At 51.7% G+C, this 21611-nt stretch overlaps 1 protein-coding gene across 1 annotated transcript in view; it reads left to right on the top strand.

The window, feature by feature from the left end:
- The window catches only part of ASTN2 (astrotactin 2), a 323686-nt gene that overhangs the window by 174215 nt on the left and 127860 nt on the right, over window positions 1–21611 (top strand). Inside the window, exons 12-13 of the mRNA XM_038156713.1 lie at window positions 10394–10560; window positions 13739–13927. Of these exons, the coding sequence (XP_038012641.1) occupies window positions 10394–10560; window positions 13739–13927 (356 nt within the window). The remainder of the gene's footprint in view (window positions 1–10393; window positions 10561–13738; window positions 13928–21611) is intronic.

Raw genomic sequence — 21611 nt, 5'->3', positions numbered from 1 at the left:
CTGGGAGTTGGTGCCTCTTTTTAAAGTCAGGACATATTAAGATAGAAGTTGTCAATAAATTATTAGAGCCCTAGTGCTGGCATGTGGAGAGGCAGAAAAGGAAAATCGTGTCACTTGGGGAAGATAGACCCCAGCTTCTGTAATGCCTGACTGAGGCTGTGTGTAAAGAGAATGGAGCACGGATGGTGAGGGGGCAAGGGAGGAGCAGCAGGAGCATTCTCCTGGAGGGCATCCCCTCCCCGAGAGCTGTGGGTGAGAGGTGACACTTGGGGACCACAGGAGCCCCCATGCTGCATATCACAGCAGGCTCCTGGGGCTGTCCCATGGGGACAGGACACAGTCTGTCCCCACTGGGCTCTTCACCCCTTTTTCTCCCCACTGCAGGAGCATGAGGCTGCTCTGTCCCTCGCCACAGCTCCCAGTCTTGGGGGGAAGCTCCCCAGTGCCAGCCTGAGGCCAGCAGAGCTGAGCAGCCCAGGGCTGTGTGGGGACAGCCACTGCATGCCACCCCCAGCTCTTGTCTCCCTGCTTCCCCTTGGACTGATACCAGCCTAATGGGTGGGCTGGCAGCACTGCCCCCAGCCCTGGGTGGGGCTCATGATGCTCAGGGGGATCAGAGGGGCTGGGAGTGGAGTCTCAGAGCTCACACAGGCTCAGTTTGAGACTTTCTGGTACTTTCTTTGCCCATTCCTGTGCTGCCCCTCCTCATCCTACTCCTGCTCCTGGAGCCTGCTGGGTGTGAGCTGGGCTTCCAGTGCAAGAAGGGATGGGGTCATGTGCTGCAAATTTTCAGGGATGTCAGTTAGTTTTGAAGCTGAACTGCTGTGAACTCAATTTGCCAATTTGGTAAGTGCTATGGGCAATATTGGGATGTAATTTAATTAAGCTATCCCCTTTTTATAGAGTTCAGGGAGCATTTGCCTACTAATTTTAGCACTAGGTTTGCTCCAGCTTTACTCTGGACACAGATTCACAAATCATGACATGTTGTTAATCTCTACCAGTCAACAGTTTATTAATTTGCTGAGGACCACAGAAGTATATAATCAGTGGTTCATCAATCAAGGCTAAATCCAACAAATGTTCCAGGCAGGTACTGAGCATAAAATATACATGCAGCCTTGTAAGCAATTAATACACCACAGAGCTGGAGCCGAGTGGCTCAACCAGGGAGCAGCACAAATCTCAAAGATTTCTTATTCCTTTTATGTATAATCATCATCTGTTACCAGTTCCTTCATGCCCTTAGTACAGCTTCCAGTAATTCTGCGAGGACTGGGATGCATTTATCTCTGGGTTTTTAGTGGTGTGGGCTCTGCCATCACCTAATTGTTTGCCCTTAAAAGGTCTCAGTTAAAAAGTGGAGGGTGGATTGCTCACAGCTCGTGCTGGAGCCTGGCTGAGGCTCCTTGGGGACTGATGATGGGGAGGAAGGGGTGAGTTGCTTTGCTCAGTTAAAATCCTCCTTTTTAGGCATCACCTGAAAACCCTAAAGCCTCTCCAGCAGGGTTCCCACCCACAGGGGTGGCAGCTCCCCACCTGCCCACCCCAATGGGATCCCTTTTTCCCCCCTCTCATGGTTTTCTGTTAGTTTTGTGAGTACCCAGTAGATGGCATGAGTGCATAAAGGGTTTCTGCAGTTCTTTTCTTATCGGAGGCCTTTTTTTATTCAGGTAATTTTTAGGATTATCAGCTGCAACCTTGCCAAGACCTTGGCATGGCTAACTGGAGCCTTGTGTTTGAGCCCTAACATAACCAAACAGCCCCCAAGCTCTAGAAAACCTGCTTCCATGCTGCTTTTTCTTGCTGCACTCTTGAACTGCTGATGGATCTCGTCAAGCTGTGGGAATTTCTAGAGAAAACAAAATCCCAGTGAATTTCTCTGAATCCAGTGACTCTGCACATTGAGTCCTGTGTGTGTTTTGCACCATCTGGCAGGGATCACAGCAAACCAGGAGAAAGTGTGCTAGAGGAATAGTTCAGACTATATCCTGTAAAGGAAATATTGCTGATCTTTTCTGCTGGCACTGTGGTAGCTGCATAGCCTGGAGGGAGGATGCTGAAGGAGGGAAAATGCTTAACCCTCATGTGTTGGTGATTTATAATTTGAGATGAAAACCTGTGAATTGGCCCTGAGAGACTGAAGGAAACACCTGCATCATGGCTTAAATTCAGGTTTCCCCAGCTGTCTCTCAGATTGGCTTCGCTCCCTGGTGCCAGTCCTCTCACCCACCTGAGGACAAGGGGGGTTGCTTTGCTTCCATGCACTGCCCTGTGACCAGGTGCATTTTTGAGCCTAGAAAGGCAGGACTGCAGCCTTATTGAAAACAAGATGGGTGAGGTTTTCTTCCCCAAAGGAATGGGAGCTTTGGTGTTGGCACATGAGTTGGGCAAGGAAGTGCTCTGTTCTCTCCCAGTGCATTTTGGCACCCTCAGCATCACTGCAGGAGGAGGCAGCAGCAGGTCCAGGTGTCTGAGCCCCATGGTGCCTCCAGGATGGGGTCTCCTCACTGTGAGGACCACCTGGAGAAGCAGGAGGGCATGAGCTGTCTCACTGGGGGTGAGGAAGGCAGCTCGGGGTCCTGGGCCAAGAATTACCAGAGTTAGTCCCTTGTTTGATTCAGGTGTGAGAGCCTGACTGCAGCAGGGGGGCAGGTGGTGTGGGCTGATGGCTCTGCACCATCTGAGTGCCTGCAGAGGTTCTGAGTTGGTTCTTTAAGTCATATTAGAGTGCTCCAGGAGCCAAGGATGTTGCAGGTGGATGTGGAAGGGCTAAAGCAGTGCTGCGCTCCAGGAGCCATCCCACCCTGGGAGAGGTGTTGGCCAGAGCTGGGAGAGCCTTGCCCAGCCTGAGCACTGGCTGCTGCTGTTTTGTACAGACATGAAATCCTGCTCATCCTCACAGGCTCAGGTGCCCCTGGCAGAGATTTATTTCTAGTCTGAGCAAGAAGACAGGGCTGTTAGCCTGCATGAGTGACCTGAGCTGCTCCTCCCTGTGATGGGGGGTCAGCCCATCACAAAGGAGGGAATTTGGCTCAGCAGGATGCAGGAGGGAGAACATCTACCAGACAGTCACTTAATGAAGTTGTGGCTTGCAGTGACACCGGTGTGGTGTTGGTCCCAGCCTCTTTAGACACAGAAGGAGGAGAGATTTGGCATGGTCCACACAGGCGTATAAGCCTTAGCACAGCTTGTTAGGGACTAATCCTTCCCTTGCTCTCTCCCACCTCAGAATGATGGGCTGTTGCTCACTGCTGCAGAGTGTGGCAGAGAAATGGTTTAATTTAGGAGTGTAACCATCTCGGGGAGAAATGGGATTAGAAATGAAGGAGCAGAGCAGTGCTACTGCTTTTGTCTCCTTCCAGCACAAGTGTCATGGTTTGGCATGGGAGACATTTAAGGAAGCCACTCAGAGGTGGCTTAGGGACCATGGAGAGATGCTTTAAAATTATGTGGGTGATGCTGAGACCTTTTTTTTTTTCCTGGGGGGAAAATGGGGTGATTGAGAGTTTCCACCCAAACCAAAATGCTGTGCAGAAATGCCTTCCATACGTGAAAATTCCAAAATACTTTGGTTCAAAGCATTTCCTTTCTATAAAGGAGAGGGAAATGTTTAATTCCACCGTTATCATCTGGAGCTTTGTTTTATATTGCCTTATCCCAGTGTACAGCCTGAAATAAAAACAAAATTAGGTGATGGAAACCAAAACATTTCAACCTTGTCAAAATTAAATGCTCTTCTAATTTCCCAATGAGTTTTGAGATGTAATTGATGGGATCCCACAAAGCACTTAAGCTTCATCAAATCTGCATTTTTCTGACAGACAATTGTTCATTGAAAAATAAAAACTTACCCGTCCCTGCCTTGAGAGGCACCTAGCTAATTATGGGAGAGATGCACACTCCAGGGGGGGAGATGAGGAAACCAGGCTCTCCTAATCCCTTTAAAGTCTTGCTGGCTCCCTGGAGCAGGAGCTGACTCCTTTTGCACGTTGTGGTTGGAAGCAGAAGCCCCCTGAGCTCAACAGCAAGCCCCCTTCCAAGGAACCTGTGGGTTTGGATTCTATCTCATTAATCCAGGTAACCACCTGTGCTGAAAATGGGATTTGAGGAGGAAAGAGGAGGAGGAGGCTGTTGGGGTCAGGGATGGTGGTGGGTGGGAGCAAACCACCCATCTGCCCGTGCTTTCAGAGGGGTTTTGCACCTCGTGGGCAAGGGGTGGCTGGTTTAAAGCAAGGGGAATAGCTCAGGAAGCACCGAGGTGAGCTGGAGGTCTCTGCCTGCGCAGGGAAGGAGAGGTTTGGATGATAAAAGCCCTGTTTTCTCTAGCAGTGGCTTTTCCAGAAGTGTTCCTTGAGGGCTTGGCCAGTGCTCCTCTGCTCCTCACCAGACTGGGATGCTGTGTGTGCTGTGATCACAGCTGGCTGGGGACTTTGGGATTGGTTTGGGATATAGGATTTGGTCTGCAGGCTGGGCTGCACCCTGCTGGGTGGGTCAGGTGGGGCAGGAGTTGAATTTCTGTTTTCCTGAAGGTTTTTGGAGGTGCCAGCTTCTGCTGTGACTGAAAATGCCCTGACAGGCAGGAGATACCAGCACACCCCAAAATGGGCTGTTGGTGACTTCTGGAAGGAAAGCAGATTTCCTTGCTCCGGGAACACTTCTTCCTGTGTGCAGGGCACCCCACCAGCTGCTTGAAACAAATCCCTCCCTCTTGGGACTGGGGTGCACACGTGCACAGAGTGACTTGCCTGGGAGGGTTCACTGCAGCCTGGCCAGAGGTGAGGAGATGCTGCCTCATCTCCCCCATGGATCCCCCATCCCACTTTCACAGAGGGACCAGGCTGAGAAGCACAAGCAGCGTGTTCTCAGGAGCCTGCAAGACAGATGGGTTTGATTTGCTGAGGCTAAAATAATGATTGATGATCTTTAAAGGGAAAAGGAAGCAGGGGAAAAGGAGGGAGGGGGGGGAAAGAGTGGGAAGATAATGACTGTTATTTCAGAAAATGGCTGTAATGTTCCCCTCTGGGTAGGATGTTCCCCACTCAGTGGGGTGTCAGGAAGGGCTCTGCCACAGCTGGGGTTGGTGGGGACATCCCTGCCCTGAGGAGGCTCTGGAGAGCCCTTCAGCAACCAGCATTTTGGCCCTGCTTTATCAAAATATTGGTAGAGGAGGGATAAATCTCACACACAGAGAACTGAGCTGCATACAGCCAGGCTCTGTCCTGCTGCTGCTGAGGAGCTTTGCTCACCAGGGGCCTTCTGAGTCAAGAAGACAAGGCAGAATAAGCTAGAATTGTCCATATATATATATATATATATATATATATATGGACACAGAGGGGTTTACTGCATTTGTGTCATTTCTGAGCTCCAACAAGCAAATAAACACATGCCAGTGCATAGACAGGAGCTCATTAAAATGCTGGCACTTGCTTGTACCTTAGCAGTGTCTCAGATTAATGTTTTTGTCTCATGCTGAGGAGGTTCCTCGGTGAGGACTCGGCACAAAGGGGGGTCATTAGGGCCTTTGGAAATGCTCCTCGGTGCTCTCTGGCACTCAGCCACCAGCTGATTGTGCTGCCTCAGCCCAGCAGTGCTAGGGATGCAGCCTGGGGTCCTGGGCCTCACTTCTGGAGGCACCCAGGCATGAGAATGGGGCCTGGAGCAGCACTGGGAGTGGGGCTTGGTGGCAGCTTCCCTCTGTGGCTTTAACAGACTCATCTGTACCCAGAGCATCACCTCCAGCACCTGACACAGAAGGCTCTGACTAGAAGGCTGCTGTTGCTGAAAAACAGAGTGGAATAACAAAAAGGGCAGTTTACTCTCTACAGAAACACTTAATAAAGTATTCTGGTTTTTTAAACTTAATAATGGAGGAGAGGAGCTGAGCTGAGCAGCTCTGGCAGGCAGCTCAGATGGAGGAGAGTGGATGTGCTCCCACCTGGGGGATCCGTGTCAGTAATGATTTGCCTTCCAGTGACCCCTCACCCATCTTGCTGCTAACGAGCTTTGCAAACGAGAAAGCGAGCAAAGGCTCCCTTTTTACTTTACAGGGGCAGGGACTTGGCCAGGTGTTTATTTTCCTGAGGCACAGCCTCACACAGCTTCTGGTGTGTGCTTGTGTTCCTTCCCCAGAGCTGATCCCCTCCTGTCGTGTTTGCCCTGGCTGTGCTGGGGATGCTGCTGGGGCAGAGGGGCTGTGCCCAGTCCTGGTGGCCACACGGTGCCACACGCTGTGCTGGGGTGACAGCAGTGGGCACAGTGGGCACAGGCATCCCATTTTGTGGTTCCAGACCACAGCCCCTGTGCATGGGTGAGGCTGGATCCGGTGTATTCCCAGGGCTGGCTGTGGGCATGTGGCAGCAGGCCCTGCCAGATCTGCCACTCCGTGTCACCTTGGAGATGTCATTTAAAAGCGAAAAAAGCCTGTTTTGCAAAACAACAGATAAAAATAGCACTTCCTATTCAGCACATCCATTCCCTGTGAGTACTCCAAATTCATTTGCTGACTGCAGTCACAGGAATAAGGACCTGTGTGCTCTGGGATGGGAGGGGATGGGCTGGTGTCCAACTGTGCCACGTGGAGCTGCTGGTGGCTCCTTCTCCTCAGACCCCTTGGCAGCAGCAGGGTCAGAGCACTGGAGCTCAGGGTCATGTTTAGCCTTCAGGACCTGTGTTATCAGTGCTAACACACAACAAGAAAAGAAAGTTTTCTTTTCCAATGCCAAGAGCAATTTTCAGGGTTGTCTGTTGGCACAGAGGAATCAGTTCACTTCAGCATAGATGGAGTGGATCTGCAGGACCTTGGAATTATATTTGTATGGTAACAGCTTCTCCTTGGATTTTGAGCTGGAGTCTCCCCCTAGGTCTCCTTTTCCTCTCCATAGCATGGATTAAGCACCAGACCCTTTTCCCAAGCTCTGAGCTGTATTTCCTGGCTAGCTCCATGGATAAAGGACGGGCTGGGAATTGGAGGTGAACACAAGCAATATGAGTCTTAACGTGGTAAACAACAAACTGCTTTTTCTTTTCAATCTCTGGGTAACAGTGTGTGGGATCCCTTTTCTTCTGTGGCTCCATAAATCCACGTGTGGATGAGGGGAGTGCAGAGGTGTTTGCCCAGGACCAGCTTTCCTCCCACCAGGGTGGGACGTGCCACCTGTGCTTACCCAGACAGAGTTATTGACCCAGTTGCTTATTGATTTTGTAATCATTTTCCAACAGAGCCCCCCGTCCTGTGTCACTGCCAAGGCAGATTGCAAATTGAACTGCACCTAAATTGATGAGGCATTGATTAAAACTCACCGTAATTATTGGTTCTCTGCTGCCCAAGCCAGGCAAATCAATGTCAGCAAGAACAGATCTGCTCCTTTATAAAAGCACAGTGTACACAGGGTGAGTGCTGGCTTTCCAAGCTCATCCTGAAGCCCAAGCTGATCCATCGGGGAGTCAGGATTAGCGCAAACTGCCTTTTTCCATGGTCATTTCTGACTCCTGTGGGCAAGAACATAGCTGCACTCAAATGGACTTCAGTTTTTCCCCAGTCTGATCTATCCGTGGGGCTTCCTGATGGGAAATCCTCTGCTCCAGGGGCAGGGAGGTGTGTTACAAAGATTTATAAGCCCAGAAAAACTGTGGCTGCCCCAGGAAGTATCCAAGGCCAGGTTGGAGAGGGCTTGGAGCAACCTGGGATAGTGGGGGGCATCCCTGCCCATGGCAGGGGAGTTGAGCTGATTTTTAAGGTCCCCTCCCACCCAAACCATTCTGTGATATATTGTGCTCAGTAGTTGCTTCATCCACCTATTCATCCCTGCAAAACCCTCCATGGGGAGGCTGGCATTGCCTGGCCAGTACTGATTGCCAAGTTTGCTGCTTCCCCTGGCTCTCCCAGGCAGGGACACATCCTGAGGTTTCCCGTTGGCTCCCAAAGCTTTCTGTCCCTGGAGAGCCCCGTGCTGCAGCACAGCAGCTGACAGGAGAGCCAGCTCTGCTCTGAGCAGGGATGGATGTGGAGAGACAGGAGCGCTTTCTTTTGCAAATGCTGTGCTGAGCTATTTGCCTGCTGTAATTAATGACTATTAGGATGCATAATTATGAACTGAAAGGAAACACGTTTTGTGGTGGTTAAGAGCCAAAACTGGAGGAATATCCCAAGGGTGGCCTCAGGCTGAGCAGGACGAAGGGAGGGAGGGCTTTGCTGACCCACTAACCCAGTCACAGGGAAAGAACCATCTTCTTCCTCTGAGAGCTGGAGAAGGTGCTGAGCTCAGCACGTGGATCTGTGCCCAGGCAAGAATTCCAAGTGACAGTGCTGAACAGCCGTGACTGATCCTCTGGCTGTGGTCCTGCAGCTCCTGCTGCCTTACGGTCCCATCCAGTTGCCTTCAGCACCCTGGAATATCCCACAGGATCTCCAGAGGGAGCTTGAGCAGAGCCCTGGCCCCCCGTGCCTGTGGATGTGGGGAGAGCAGCAGAGGGGAGGATGCAGTGCTGTGAAGCAGAGATGCTGTTTGCAGCCAGACCTCCCCGTGCCCTCCAGGGAGATCCTCTCTGCCAGTTTGCACAGCTCTGCTCTTACAGCAGACAAGGAGGAGAGCAGGGGAGATAAGAGCTGGATCTGCACATTCACAAACACTCATCCTGGTGCTGTTTCCCAGGCAGCTCCGGGGTGGTGGAAAACACAGATTGTTGTGTCCTCTCCTCCTTCATTGTTCTGTGTGCACCTGGAAAGCCTCCTGCTCCCAAGTCTTCTGCTGCTTTCTGCTGCTAATTGCAGAGCTGTGTCTTTGGGACCCTGCCTGCTCTGCAAGGATGGACAGCCCCCCATTCCAGAGCCCTTTGCTGCCAAGACCCTTAGGATGGAAAAGCCTTGTGCCTTCCCTTCTCGCCTTACCCGGTGTCCCCAAGGATGCTGCTGAGGTTTGCAAGCTTCAGAGCTGAGGGCACAGGAGGCAGTGAGGGATCTGAGGGACAAGTGGCACAGAGATCAACACATCCTAGTTGCTGCAGGTGGGGCAGAAGTAGTTTTGATGCTGCTGCTGTAGGGAAGTGGCACAGGGTTTCTAGGAGGGGGGGAGAAAGATGGGGAAGAACCTTACGGCAGGGTAGGACAAATGTGATGGTTTTAAACTGAAGGAAGGGAGGTTTAGATCAGATGCTAGGGTGAAATTCTTCCCTGGGAGGGTGGGTAGGCCCTGGCACAGGGTGCCCAGAGAAGCTGCCCAGGATCCCTGGAAGTGTCCAAGGCCAGGCTGGAGCAACCTGGGATAGTGGAAGGTGTCCCTGCCATGGCAATAGGATTGGAACTGGATGGTCTTGAGAGGACTCTTCCAACCCAAACATTCCAGGATTCTGTGATCGCTCAGAGTGGGCCAGAGTGGGCCCTTTCTGCTGTCCAGGGCCTCCTGAACTTTTATTAATATGTACAGCATTTGGCTCACATAGAAAAGTGATTTTCTTTTTTAAGCACGAAGTATAGCAGTTTTATGACCTTTCTTCTGCTTGACAGAGGCCATTTATAAGCTGCCTTCATCCCTACCTGTGCTATCTCCAGTCTAACTCATCTTCAAGAAATTCCATAATGTATTTTTAATTGTGAGCTGCTCCCAGACAAGATTTATTTATTTTTTCAAGGACTGGCCTTTTTGTTGTTTGTGTGCGTGTCTGTTTGGTGAGAAGGGATAAATAACAAAAAATGGAAGTGTGCTTTAATCTGGGTGACAATTTATTGATGGCATTTGCCATCTGCTGGCTTTTATCTTTTGGGGCAAGGAAAACAAGCTGGGGAACTGGAATTAGAAATTAGAGGCATGGTTCCCTCAGCTGTGGAAAACTGATGAGCCTGGGCTGCCATCCTGGCTGCCCCCAGTCCTGCTCCTGCCATGGGCTGGTCCTGCCCACAGTGGGCATCCTTTCGGACATGATGCCAGGGCTTGCTGACCTGCCTGGCATGGGTTGAGATGGATTTCTTGGTCATTCCAAGCACTGAGATGGTTCTCTGGGTTGGTCCCAGGTGTTGAGGTGTTTATTTCTGGGCTGCACTGGATTTTCCTGCATTTTGGAAGAACAAGGAGCAAACATAGAGGGTTGCCACATTTTGCTTCACTCTGGCTTAAGGCTTTATTGCCCTGTAGTTTTGCTGCCCCAAGGATTTCACCCTCTTCTAGAGGGAGGATGAGGGGGAGGCATTGGCAGCAGACCAAATCCTTGCCCCTTTCCCAAGGGCTGTGAGAGGTGATGCAGGGCTACCCCATCCACCCCTCAGGACAAATTCATCTCCTTCAGATGGAGGAGTTCAGCAGCACTGGCTCTGGGACGGGCTGTGTCCTGGGAGGACACTCCAGGGTGGGGGAGGATGCCCAGGTGACCTTTCCTGTGTCCTGTCTCCCTGCAGTGCCCCGAGGACCTGCGGCCCATGAAGGATGGCACTGGTTGCTACGACTACTCCAAAGGGATCGACTGCTCCGACGGCTTCAACGGCGGCTGCGAGCAGCTCTGCCTGCAGCAGACCCTGCCGCTGCCCCACGACCCCTCGTCCAGCACCATCTTCATGTTCTGTGGGTGAGTCCCTGGAATATTGGGCTTCTCAAGCCAGGTCTCATAAGCTCTTGGAGATCTAGTTCACACCCAAGATAGCTCAGCTACCTTAGAAGGCTTAAATCAGCAGGATGGCTTCTGTGGTAGTGTTGGAAACAAAAAGGTTTTAATAAAAGGCAAAATAACAAAACTCTTTACAGAGAAAAACTGAGCTTCTTATAAGTCCCTTCTAGTCAGTTGTCTTAGCTGAGATGGTCACAATACAAAGCCACACTCCATTTTCTGCAGGCTTCAAAATGTTTTTATTCTAGCCTGCATGCTTTTTGTACATTCTTACCAAACTCATCAGTTTGCACTTTACTCACTGGTCACAGAGACAAACAAAGTGCTCATTGGGACAGGTAGTTGCAGTTTCTCTTATTTCTCCTTCTTTCTTTCTTGGTTTCTATGTCAACGACCTTGGTAGGAAATTCTTCCAGGGGTGAACATGGACCCTCTTAGCAAACTTCTCTCTGGCTCTCAGAAGTCCCTGTAAAATCTCTTGCACAGTCAGTCCCCTCCAAGGCGCCTCAGTGAGCAACCCCTTCCTATAATTATTGTTTTGTTACTATACATCAAGCTGCAAGTTATCTGTGGTTGATCACAGCCAATGTCCTTTATTCCAAAACCAGCAGTTTCCACATCTGCACGTTCAAACAACACTTGCTGATCTTGTATTGGCATGACTTGCTCTGTCGTGTGTGCTGGTAAAGGATTAGCCTTGGCAATTGGAGTATTCTTGGGAATTACCAATGGTGGGCTCAAAGCCTGAGATAAAACAGTTAATTCTTCATTACAATTTGCTAAAACAAGGGATGCATAAATTATGAGCCCCAAAGTACTGCTTCTGTCTCTACCTGTAATCAAAAATTCTTGTCTTTTTCCACAAGGTTCCAGTAATTCCTGTGGGAATTACCACATGACTTTCATTCATCTCATTTCATCCCAAACTGTGTCAAGGGAAGTTCAGGTTGGAGATTAGGAAAAAGTTTTTCATGGAAAGAGTGATAAAGTTCTGGAATGGCTGCCCAGGGAGGTGGTGGAGCCACCACCCTTGGGTGTGTTTAACAAAGCCTGGATGTGGCACTGGGTGCCAGGGTTGAGTTGAGGTGCTGGGGCTGGGTTGGACTCCATGATCTTGAAGATCTCTTCCAACCCAGTGATTCTGTGAATTCTGTGAATCTCCATCCCTGCCACCTCCTGTACCACCCATCCCAGTCTAGCCTAGAGCTGAGTGTCCAAGAAAAGGGCTGTTGATGGAGCTGATTTCCAGCAGGGAATAGGGGCACCTGGTTTTCCTGAGGGAAGTGTGAGGAGCAGTGTGAGCAGATGCACCTTCCTTCTCTCCCCCACTGTGTGACAGTACAGTTTGATCTGTGACTCACTGTGAAGGGACACAAAAATTATACATTGTGTGTTGGAGGGGAAGGTGTAGGATTTGTTTAAAAAATACTACTTTTATTTTTTTTTTTCCCCTCCCCTGTACCTCCCTTAAAAATAGAGTCTCATGCCTGATTTTGGCCAGGATCTTATAATCCTACACAGTTTAGCATTTTCTCTCAGGAAAATCTCCCTGGCTGCAGTGTGCTCTAAAGGGAGCTCAGTGATTATCTGGCTTTATGCTGCACAGCTGCAGCCATCCACCGCCCGCCCCAGCCCCACGGCTGGTTCACACTCTCAGGCACACTCAGGAACTTACTCCATGTCCCAGCGTGACAGATTAGGATGAAGAAAGGGGAAAAAAAAACCCAAACCCTTTTGGAAAGAAAATGCCCACAAGCAAGAAGGGGAGTGAATTGCTAGCAGTAACTCCGAGGAGCATCCGTCAAGTCCCGATGCCTGCAGGTGCAGCAAAGACCTCACACAGCTCTGACTGCTGGCTGGGCCCTGGGAAGAGCAGCCCAGGGAGCTGTGCCTGTGCCAGTTTCTCCTTTATTTATCCCATTTTCACTGCTTTGTTGTTTTTTCACCCCCACTACCTTTTTTATTATTGTTTAGCAGAGCAGAGTGACTGAGTCACCAAAACAGAGCACGTTTGCTGCTCTGTGCCTGAAGAAGGGGTTAGAAATTCATGCAGGCACCAACATCCTTTGTGGGGAAGGTCCAGAAAATCTTGGGACGTTTCATGGTCTCCACCCACACGAATCTTCATTTCAGCCTTGTATCCTCAAGGACAGAGACTCTTTCCTGGGTTTTTTTTTGTTTGTTTGTTTGTTTTTGTTTGGTTTTTTTTCCTTTCTTTTTCTTTTTTCATAATCCCTTTTCAAGGCTGAGCTGTGCTTTGGGAACAGGCAAGGAAAAGTGTGACAGACGGGTGGGAGTTCTGCTTGCAGTAAGATGCAGTAGAGGAAGGGGAGAGGGAAGCAAGCCTGGGGAGAGGTGGGGTTGGTGTTACAGCAGTGGGGCTGTGGGGAGGAAGGGCAGGGAGGGAACAGAGGTTACACAGTATGGTTGGAGCTGACAAAAAGGCTGGTGGAAGAGAAGGAGAGGCAGGATGGCACATTTACAAAAGATTCCACCAAGGTCTCCAATGTCGGCAGTTAAATCACATCCCTGCTGCCTGCCTCAGTTTCCCTTCCTGCCAGGTGAAGATGAGCATGTGAATCTAACCCGGAATAGGCTTGAAAGTGGGATCAAAGAGCAGGGGAGCAGCCAGGCTGGAGCTGCTTCCTTGCAGGAGGGTATTTCTAGGTGGAAGAAGGGGCAGGAGCTTGATTTTGCTTCGCTGTGGTGTGGAGAGTGTTAGTACCCAAGCAGCAGACACACAGTGGGCTCAGCTCTGCTCTCCAGCATGGGGGCAGCTCCGGGCAGGACAGCATGGAATCGTGGAATGGTTTAGGTTGGAAGGGACCTGAAAGCTCCTCCTATTCCACCCCCCTGCTATGGACAGGGACACCTTCCCTCCGACCAGGGTGCTCCAAGCCTCCCCCCAGCCTCACTGCAGGCAGATGGGCCACGCTGCTACAGGAGGGAGGGGAGCTGGGAGCCAAGCCCCCATTCACTGGTCACCCAACCCAGCCGGGGCAGAGGATTTGGGCCCTGTGACCCTCCACATGTCCAGACAACTGCTCAGGTGTTGGTGGTGCTTGGCTGGGCTGGCAGAGGCTCGTGGGGTGGTTGCTCCGTGCCTGGCTGACCTCACGTGGCCTGTGGTGCCCCACAGGTGTGTGGAGGAGTACAAGCTGGCCCCAGATGGGAAGTCCTGCCTGATGCTGTCTGACATCTGCGAGGGCCCCAAGTGCCTGAAGGCAGATGCCAAGTTCAATGACACCCTGTTTGGGGAGATGCTGCACGGCTACAACAACAGGAGCCAGCACGTCAACCAAGGACAGGTGTTCCAGATGACCTTCAGGTATGTCCTGGTTCTGCTCCCAGTTTTGGGAATATCAGGGTGGTGAGATGGGACAGAGGTCCAGTGGGACAGAGCCAGCATCTCTGATTTGCTCGTGGGGGGAAGAGAGCAAGAGGACGAGGAGCACCCATGGCTTTCCTGCCTGCTCACCCTTCCCCCTGGCAGCAGCACAGGACCCTCCTGGGCTGGTCTGTGTCTTGTCAGGATGAGACACATCCAGCTGGGCTCTGGGGGCCTTTCTCAGGAGGGCTGCCCCATCTCTTTCTGAGCACTGATGTCTTCCACCTCCATGATCTCCTGCACCAACAAGCTGTCTGGTTGTGTGTGGTGTGAGAGAGCTTTTCCTTTGCTGTGTTTTCAGGCTGTGCCAGCTGGTTTTATCCAGTGCCCCCTCACAGTGCTGGGAGGAGCTGTGGATGTAGCATGGTAAATAATGTAAATGAGCTGAAGGTGAATGCCTTCACCGTGCAGGGCTCACAGAGGAGAGCTTGCTGAATTCAGGGCTGGCAGGTGAGATATTTAGTTATTTTCTCTTCAGGTCTTCTGAATGCAGCTGCGTTTTGATCAGGTGTAAGCCAGGGTGGCTCTGTGAGTTTTTGAAGCACTGATCACAGTCAGGAGAGGCTCCAGCCCACACCCCAGCCAGACACACCAGACACAGCTCTCCCTGCCCAGCACCAGTTTATTCCCTGCTCAGGCACCAACACCTCATTGCTGCCTCTGATTTCAGCAGGAGCTGTGGGTCCTCATCCCTGCTGCCCACAGAGTTTTTCCAGGTGTTTTTGCCCAGCTGACCAAAACTCCCCTGGCTGTGGATTCAAGCTGAGCTCTGGCCTTCTGCTCTCTTGATGACAGAGGCATTACGAGCTGCATCAGGAAAAGCTTTTGCTGGGAGTGAGAACCGACAGGACACAAAGGCAATTTTCCCAGCAGACTCCTCTTTGCTTTCTCTCCCTCACATCAGAATTGTCAGTGGAATCATCAGAATCACCAGAGCAGAGCCAGGGCTGCAGAGATGAAGTTTTCCGTGAGCTGGTGGGTCTAAGGGATGCTTTGTTGTTTCCAAGTAGCAAATGTATCCCCTGTTCTCAGGGCTGAATTCCGTCTGGAAAGCACACAAGGGTTGTCTGTGGGGCTGGTTTATCCTGGGGCACGTGGCTTCTTCAAATCTTCCCCCTAGGGCATCCTGAGGATGGCAACTTTGGGCAGTCCTGAGCAGTTCCTGCCGGGGTTCCCCTTGGAATAAAACACCTGAGCTGTTGGGATGGCACCTTGCAGGGGCCAGCAGGCACCCCTGGGGCTCTGCCTGCTGGGTTGTGTGGCTAAAAAAGGAGTGTTAGTCCTCCTTCGCAGGGCTGGCACCACTCCTGCCGTGCTGGCCGGGGTGTGCAGTGGGGAGAAGCTTTTCCCAGTGAGGAGCAGTGCAGTGACTGCCAAGTTCTTTGTACAACCTGCTGGGTTTCAGTCTCTTTAGTCCCAGAATTGGAATTATTTTAAAAATTAGAGGTTTTTTGTGAATGATGAACACCGGAGAGTTCTACGGATTGTTTGTTTGCTTAGCGTGGCTTTTTTTGTAATTGTTTTATACTAATTTTTTGAGACTATTAGTTGGGTTTTTTTTAAGGGGTTACTGGTTTATTTATATTAGGTTGTTTGATTTCTAGGTTAATTTTAGGGTAGTGAGTGCTTTTGTGACTTCAATTAAAAAATGTACTTTTATTTTTGTACTCTATTGAGACAAGAGATTTTTTTCTTTACATTGTGACGGGCTTTGTGTATAAAAGGGATGAATAGTTGTGGTTTTGTTTTCTGGTTTTGTAATGAGAATTATATGTTTACTTTGTAAATACAAGGTAGTTCTTTTAATCTTTGCGAGGGAGCTTAAAAGGTATTAATTTTTATTTTTCAGGCTCAAATACGTAAGAAATAACTGTGATGTTTGTGTTTGTGTCTAACACGTTTATAATTGTAATTGTTTTGTTATTCTGTGTTAAGTTAGCAGCAGTGAGGGGCAGCAGGAAGCGGGTCTGGAGCAGGAGCGAGCTGCCCAGCTGCCCACGTGGTGCAGGCTGTGCAGAGCTCGCAGCACATCGTGCTCCAGAAATGCTTCCAGCAGCCTGGAAGGTCGGCACAGCTGCCCTTTTCCCATCTGGGTGAGGCTCCAGAAGCAGCAGGCAGTGATGAGAAGGGCTCAGCTCCCTGCATGCAGTGTCCTCCCCCAGGGCCAGGCTGCCAGGGGTGCTGGCGGGTCACGGTGTAGAAGCACCATTACATCATCCCTTAACAAGGGAAGAGAAGGAGGTTAATGGAGAAGAAATTATTAACTAAAAGATGTAATTTGCCTCTGATTTTCATAGATATTCAAGAACCTCTCTGAGCATTAAGACACCAGCTGTTAGAGAAGCCCTTAATTTGGTGCATTTGAAACATAGCAGGAAGCTGCCTAATACTAGGGATTAAAAGCCTGTTTCTGCGAAGTAGGAGCAAGAACCTGCCATCAGAACAAGGGGCTGAGTATTTTAGAGGGATTTATGACTGCTGGGATCCTTTAGCTATGCAGATGTGACAATCTCTTGAATGGTGTCTGCTTCCCATGTCGCCACATCTTCAGTGTCTTTAATAAATAGGATATTCTCAATCTGCCAGGCATGTCAGCATGGGGCTGGGAGGGAGCCTTTGTGCTGAAAAAGCTGCCTGGCACACCCCGGCCTGGGCAGCACTTACCAGTTACTGCAGAATTTCCATCCCCTGGGGGTCAGGGAGATCTCTTTGCCACCTAAAGGGCTGCAGACTGATTAATTAGAGTCTCTGTCCTTCTGGTGGCTGCAGAATTGGCCAGGTTCCATGGAAGGAACCACTCGGGGTTATCTGGCCCAACTGGAGCACAGGGCACAGGATTGCATCCAGGCAGTTCTGGAATAATCCAGTGAGGGAGACTCCACACCCTCTCTGGGCAATCTGTCCCAGTGCTTGGTCACTGGACAGTGAAGAAGTTCTTTCTCATGTTCAGATGGAATTTCCTGAGCAGCAGTTTCTGCCCATAGCCTCTTTCTGGTCCATTGCTGGGCACCACTGAGCAGAGCCTGGTCCATCCTCTGGGCACCTCCTGGCCATGCTCAGCACAGCAGTGGGATGGATCAGGTGATGGCTTTATGGTATCTGACCAGCTGGAAAGGCTGGGGATGTGCAGTGGGTGCCTTTAGGATGCAGAGTGCTGATGGATGTGAAGATGCAGCACAGCTTGGGAGGTCTCAGACCTATGTGTGGTAGCAGTCAGTGCTGCTTCAGATTGTGTGTTTCCCCTTTAATAGATGTCATTTTATCCTAGGGGCTCAGGCATTATCCAAAGACTCCAGCTGTGTGACTGAGGAGATGGCAGCACCCAGGGATGGGTGGAGGAAGCAGATTCTGGCTGCTGAGGCCAGTGTGCCCCAGCAGGGCTGGGCACAGCCAGCCAGGTTCCTGCTGTGTGCTCCACACGTGCTCCACATGCACCCAGCACTGATGGAACGCCTCGTTCTGCTGCCTGGAGCCTGTCCCTGCTCACGTGGCCCTTTGTGCTGGAGCCAAGGACCCTTTTCCCCATCCCTCAGTGACAATGCAGTCCCAGCCCAGCAGGATGTGAGCTCCACAGCATCCCTGCAGCTCTGCTCCACCCATCAGCACCGAGGAGCTCTGGGGGCAGCCTCTCCGGTACTGAGGTGGTTTAATAACCACTGATGGCTTGTGTGGAGCTTGGGGTGCTCAGCTGCTCTGGTGGACATGCCAGCATCAAGGTTCCTGCTTGGAGGAGTGCACCATGGCATCGCTGCTGCTGCTGCTTTATTGCAAGGATTTAAATCAAAGCACTCCTCCAGTGATGCTTCTCCTTTGCAGTCCCTCGTGAGCACTTTGGGATAGGACTGGAGAGGGATCTTCCATCACTCACCAGAAGCCTCCCTTGGTCTTTCCACTGCTGAGCCAAAAGCACATTCAGAGCCATCTTCTTCTGAGCACCCCTCTCCTCTCCTTAAAGAAGGTTGTTCCCGTTGGCAAAGTGCTCTGTGAGGTTAATAAATAGATGGGATTGGAGCTGATCTATTCCAGTCACACCTCCTGGTCTAGCTGGGAGGCTCAGCAATGGATGCAGCTCACTAAAGGCTAGATTAGAGCGATTTTCCCCCCGTTGCCTCACGGTGGGGCAGAGCCTGAGCCCTGTGCCGTGCCCAAATCACTGAGGAATTATTTTCCAAATGGGTTGTTTGCTCATTCTTTATCTGTTTTTGTGCCGTCTCTTTGCCATGAGGGAATAGATATTTTTGTTTAAAAGCTGTTTGCAGTTTCAGACTGTTGCTTTTATGCCATTAATATGTAGAAATCCCAAAATACTGCCCGTGGAGCCAGCTTTATTTGCTGGGTTATTGCTGCATGGCAAATGGGATGTCAGGGCAATGCATGGGAGCAGCTGTCTGCCCTTACCAGAGTCCCTTCCCATCCCTACCTCTGCCTCTCATCCTGGCTGTTGCTCCAGCCTGGCAAAGCCCCAGGAGGACACAGGAACACCCACACAGCCCCTGTGGGATTCCTCCCAGCAGAGATGCAGCGACTCCAGGGCGTTCTGAGGTGTTGAGGGCAGGTAGGGAGCCAGAGTGGTCTGGTGGCAGGAGGCAGGGAGAGCATTCATGTTGCTGCTCCTTCCCTGCTAAGCACCAAGTGGTTTCTGGTTTCCCTCCTCCATATCCAGGGAGGATGGCTGTGGAGGACCCAGGGCTGCTGTGCTGTGCCATGCCAAGCACCTTCCTGCAAATAGGAATCACCCTTCCCCCTGCAACTCAGTCCCTGGAGGATGCTGTTCCCCCCATCCCCACTTACAAAACATGGCTGCTGCTTCTTTGCAGCCTTGGGGAAGGGAAGGGAGCAGGTTGGAGGGGTGCTGAGGTGCCAGGGGTGCTGCAGGGAGGGGTGGGCACTGCCCCAGCTGCTTCCAGTAGGTTCTGCATCCACACAGCTCTGTTCATGCTGTCAGGACACTGAGGTGATGTGGGCAATTCCCATAATATTGATGGGCAGCTTGGCCAGTTCATTTCAAACCTGTCTCTTCTCCCCCTCAATGCTTCTCATCCCTCAGTAAAGCAGCACAGAGGTGGCAGGGTGAGCTGGCAGCTCAGTGCCATCCCTGCCAGGGCTGTTTGGGAAACACCTCCACCCATCCACTGTTCACCTGGTGCCCTCCCAGCCCTGCCAGGCACGGGGATGGGGGCTCAGCCTCACACCTGGGAGTGAGAGGCTGGAGGGGCTTTGCTGGTGCTCCTGGCTTGGAGCTCATGAGCCAGCCCTGGCAGGGACATCCTGCTTCCCCCTCAGCAACACGAATACCATGTCTGTAAGGGGTTACATTAACACCCTCCCCCCCCCCCCCCCCCCCCCCCCCCCCCCCCAGTATTTTCCTCCCTCTCTTTGAAACCTCCAAGCACAGGAGTTATAATTGTGCTGTTTATTATTCCTGAGCCCAGCACCAGCCCGTGCACCAGTGCCTTGTTTACCTATTACCCTTCAGGCCAGGATAATGGATGGATCTCTTTTCCAGTGGCTGCCTTCCATTTCATTCATCTTTTTATTGTTTGTTGCTGCAGTTCTATTACCTGTTCACAACTTTGAAGCCTCAGACACGCTAGTTGGAAGCAATGATGTCTTTCCAAGCCCGGCTAACACCTCATGCTGCAGTCCTGAGTAGCAGCTGAGGGGTTATTAGGAGTTCAGCAGCTCTGTGAAGGTGGGATCTGCTGTGGGATGTACGGGATGTTTCAGAGCCCACAGACACACACTGTATTTTGAGCACATCTTCACTGGCCAGGCTCAGCAGTGAGGTTTTTTCCAATCCAGTGTGTAAATGATTAATGTAATTAACACGGCATTCCATCAGTTAGTTAGGTCACTGTTGCATCCCTTTCCATTTCACAGTTCTCATCCCACCAAAAAGGAGGACAGATTGTGTGGCTTTGAGCTGGTGTTGCCCAGTCTGAGCCCCGTGCTTCTGCAGCAGGTTGGGAGCATTTTTTTATTCTACAAAAACAAAAGCAGGTGTGGTGTCAGACAATGCAGGGGCCCAGGGTGGGAGAGATGCCTTTGTAACAGAGATTGTTCAAATACTGGAGTTCTCAGAGCGGTTCTGCACCAGCTGCAGGTAGGATTTGGGAAATGGGCTGTCACATTCCTGGTGAACATGGACACAGCCATCACAGCCACCTCCTGCTCCTGCTGCCCCATCCCAGCTCTGGATGGAAGCTGCTCCATTTCATTCCTGTCTGTGCAGGTAGCAGGATAACCTCACAGAGAGGCAGCCTCTGCTGTTTGCTCATTGCCTGTGAGAGCCCCACTGCTCCCAGCATGTGCCTCAGCCCCAGGGAGGAGGGAGGAGGAAGAGGAGGAAGAAGAGGGATGGCCTCTGTGGAAGCTGCCCCTGCAGCCAGAGCCCAAAAACAATTGTACATCCATGACTGTGAGATTTAGATGAGGAAGAAGTTACTCAATCAGAGGGTGGGCAGGCCCTGGCACAGGGTGCCCAGAGCAGCTGGGGCTGCCCCTGGATCCCTGGCAGTGCCCAAGGCCAGGCTGGATGGGGCTGGGAGCAGCCTGGGATAGTGGAAGGTGTCCCTGCCATGGCAGGGGTGGAAGGCTCTTACAGACACCAGCACAGCCCAGAGCCAAGGCACTGCTCTCAGAGACAGTGCCAGCACCCACTGGAGCTGAGGGAATGTCATCCACGGGCTTCTCCTGGCTCAGGAACCAGAACCTTCCTTTCCCTGGCAGTGGAGCTGCTGCCCCTGCAGTGAGGGATGCCAGGGAGCTGTTCCTCCCCTCCAGCCCTGCTCCCCGCTCCCCCAGCCTGCACAGATGTTTGTATTCTCCACAGCTGATGAAAATATTCATTATCTTGTTAGCGCTGCTGCGGCGGGGGAAGCGCAGATTTGCATTCGCGCAGCTGATCCCGCAGCACACGCCACGAGCTGCCACGCTGCAGCAGCAGGGCTGTGCCAGGCAGGGCTGTGTCCCTCCTGCCCTGCCTGCTGCCACGCTGCAGCAGCAGGGCTGTGCCAGGCAGGGCTGTGTCCCTCCTGCCCTGCCTGCTGCCACGCTGCCAGGCCCACGAGCAGGCAGGGAGCCGTGCCAGGGCCGTGCACAGGCAGCACGGAGCACAGGAGGAGGATGGGAGAGGGATGTGGAGGAAGGGAGAGGGCCCTGGGGCTTGGTCTGTGGGCTGGGAGGCGGTGAGGAGCAGTGCTGGTCCCTGGGCAGGGGGATCTGAGTCTGGGGATGCTGCTGTGCTGTCTGTGTGTGTATGACAAGGTTGTGTCTCCTGGCTGTGGAAGCTCCTGGCGGGATGGGAGGTGCAGGGTGTGGGGGAATGCTCATCCCTTGGGAAGCTGGGCTGGGACATGGGCTTGGGACATCTCTTCCTGCAAAGAGCCTGCCCTGCTGTGGCCATTCCACACTCATGTCCCCTGACCCATGTCCCCACACAGCTGTCAGGGGGTTCCCTGAGGTCTTCTGAGTCCACCTGGTGAAAAGTTGATTGTGACACCCATAAGGATTTGGCAGAGAGGCCAGCAGTGACCCAAAAGACCAGTGGCATCTTGGTTTTTACCAGCAATAGTGTGGTCAGAGGGACAGGAGCAGTGATTGTCCCTGTATAGTCTGTGCTGGT

This window comes from Motacilla alba, chromosome 17, assembly GCF_015832195.1.
Source record: "Motacilla alba alba isolate MOTALB_02 chromosome 17, Motacilla_alba_V1.0_pri, whole genome shotgun sequence".
In the NCBI taxonomy this organism is placed as follows: domain Eukaryota; kingdom Metazoa; phylum Chordata; class Aves; order Passeriformes; family Motacillidae; genus Motacilla; species Motacilla alba.
The sequence above is the reverse complement of the archived record's forward strand: the minus strand, read 5'-3'. Positions and strand labels throughout refer to the sequence as shown.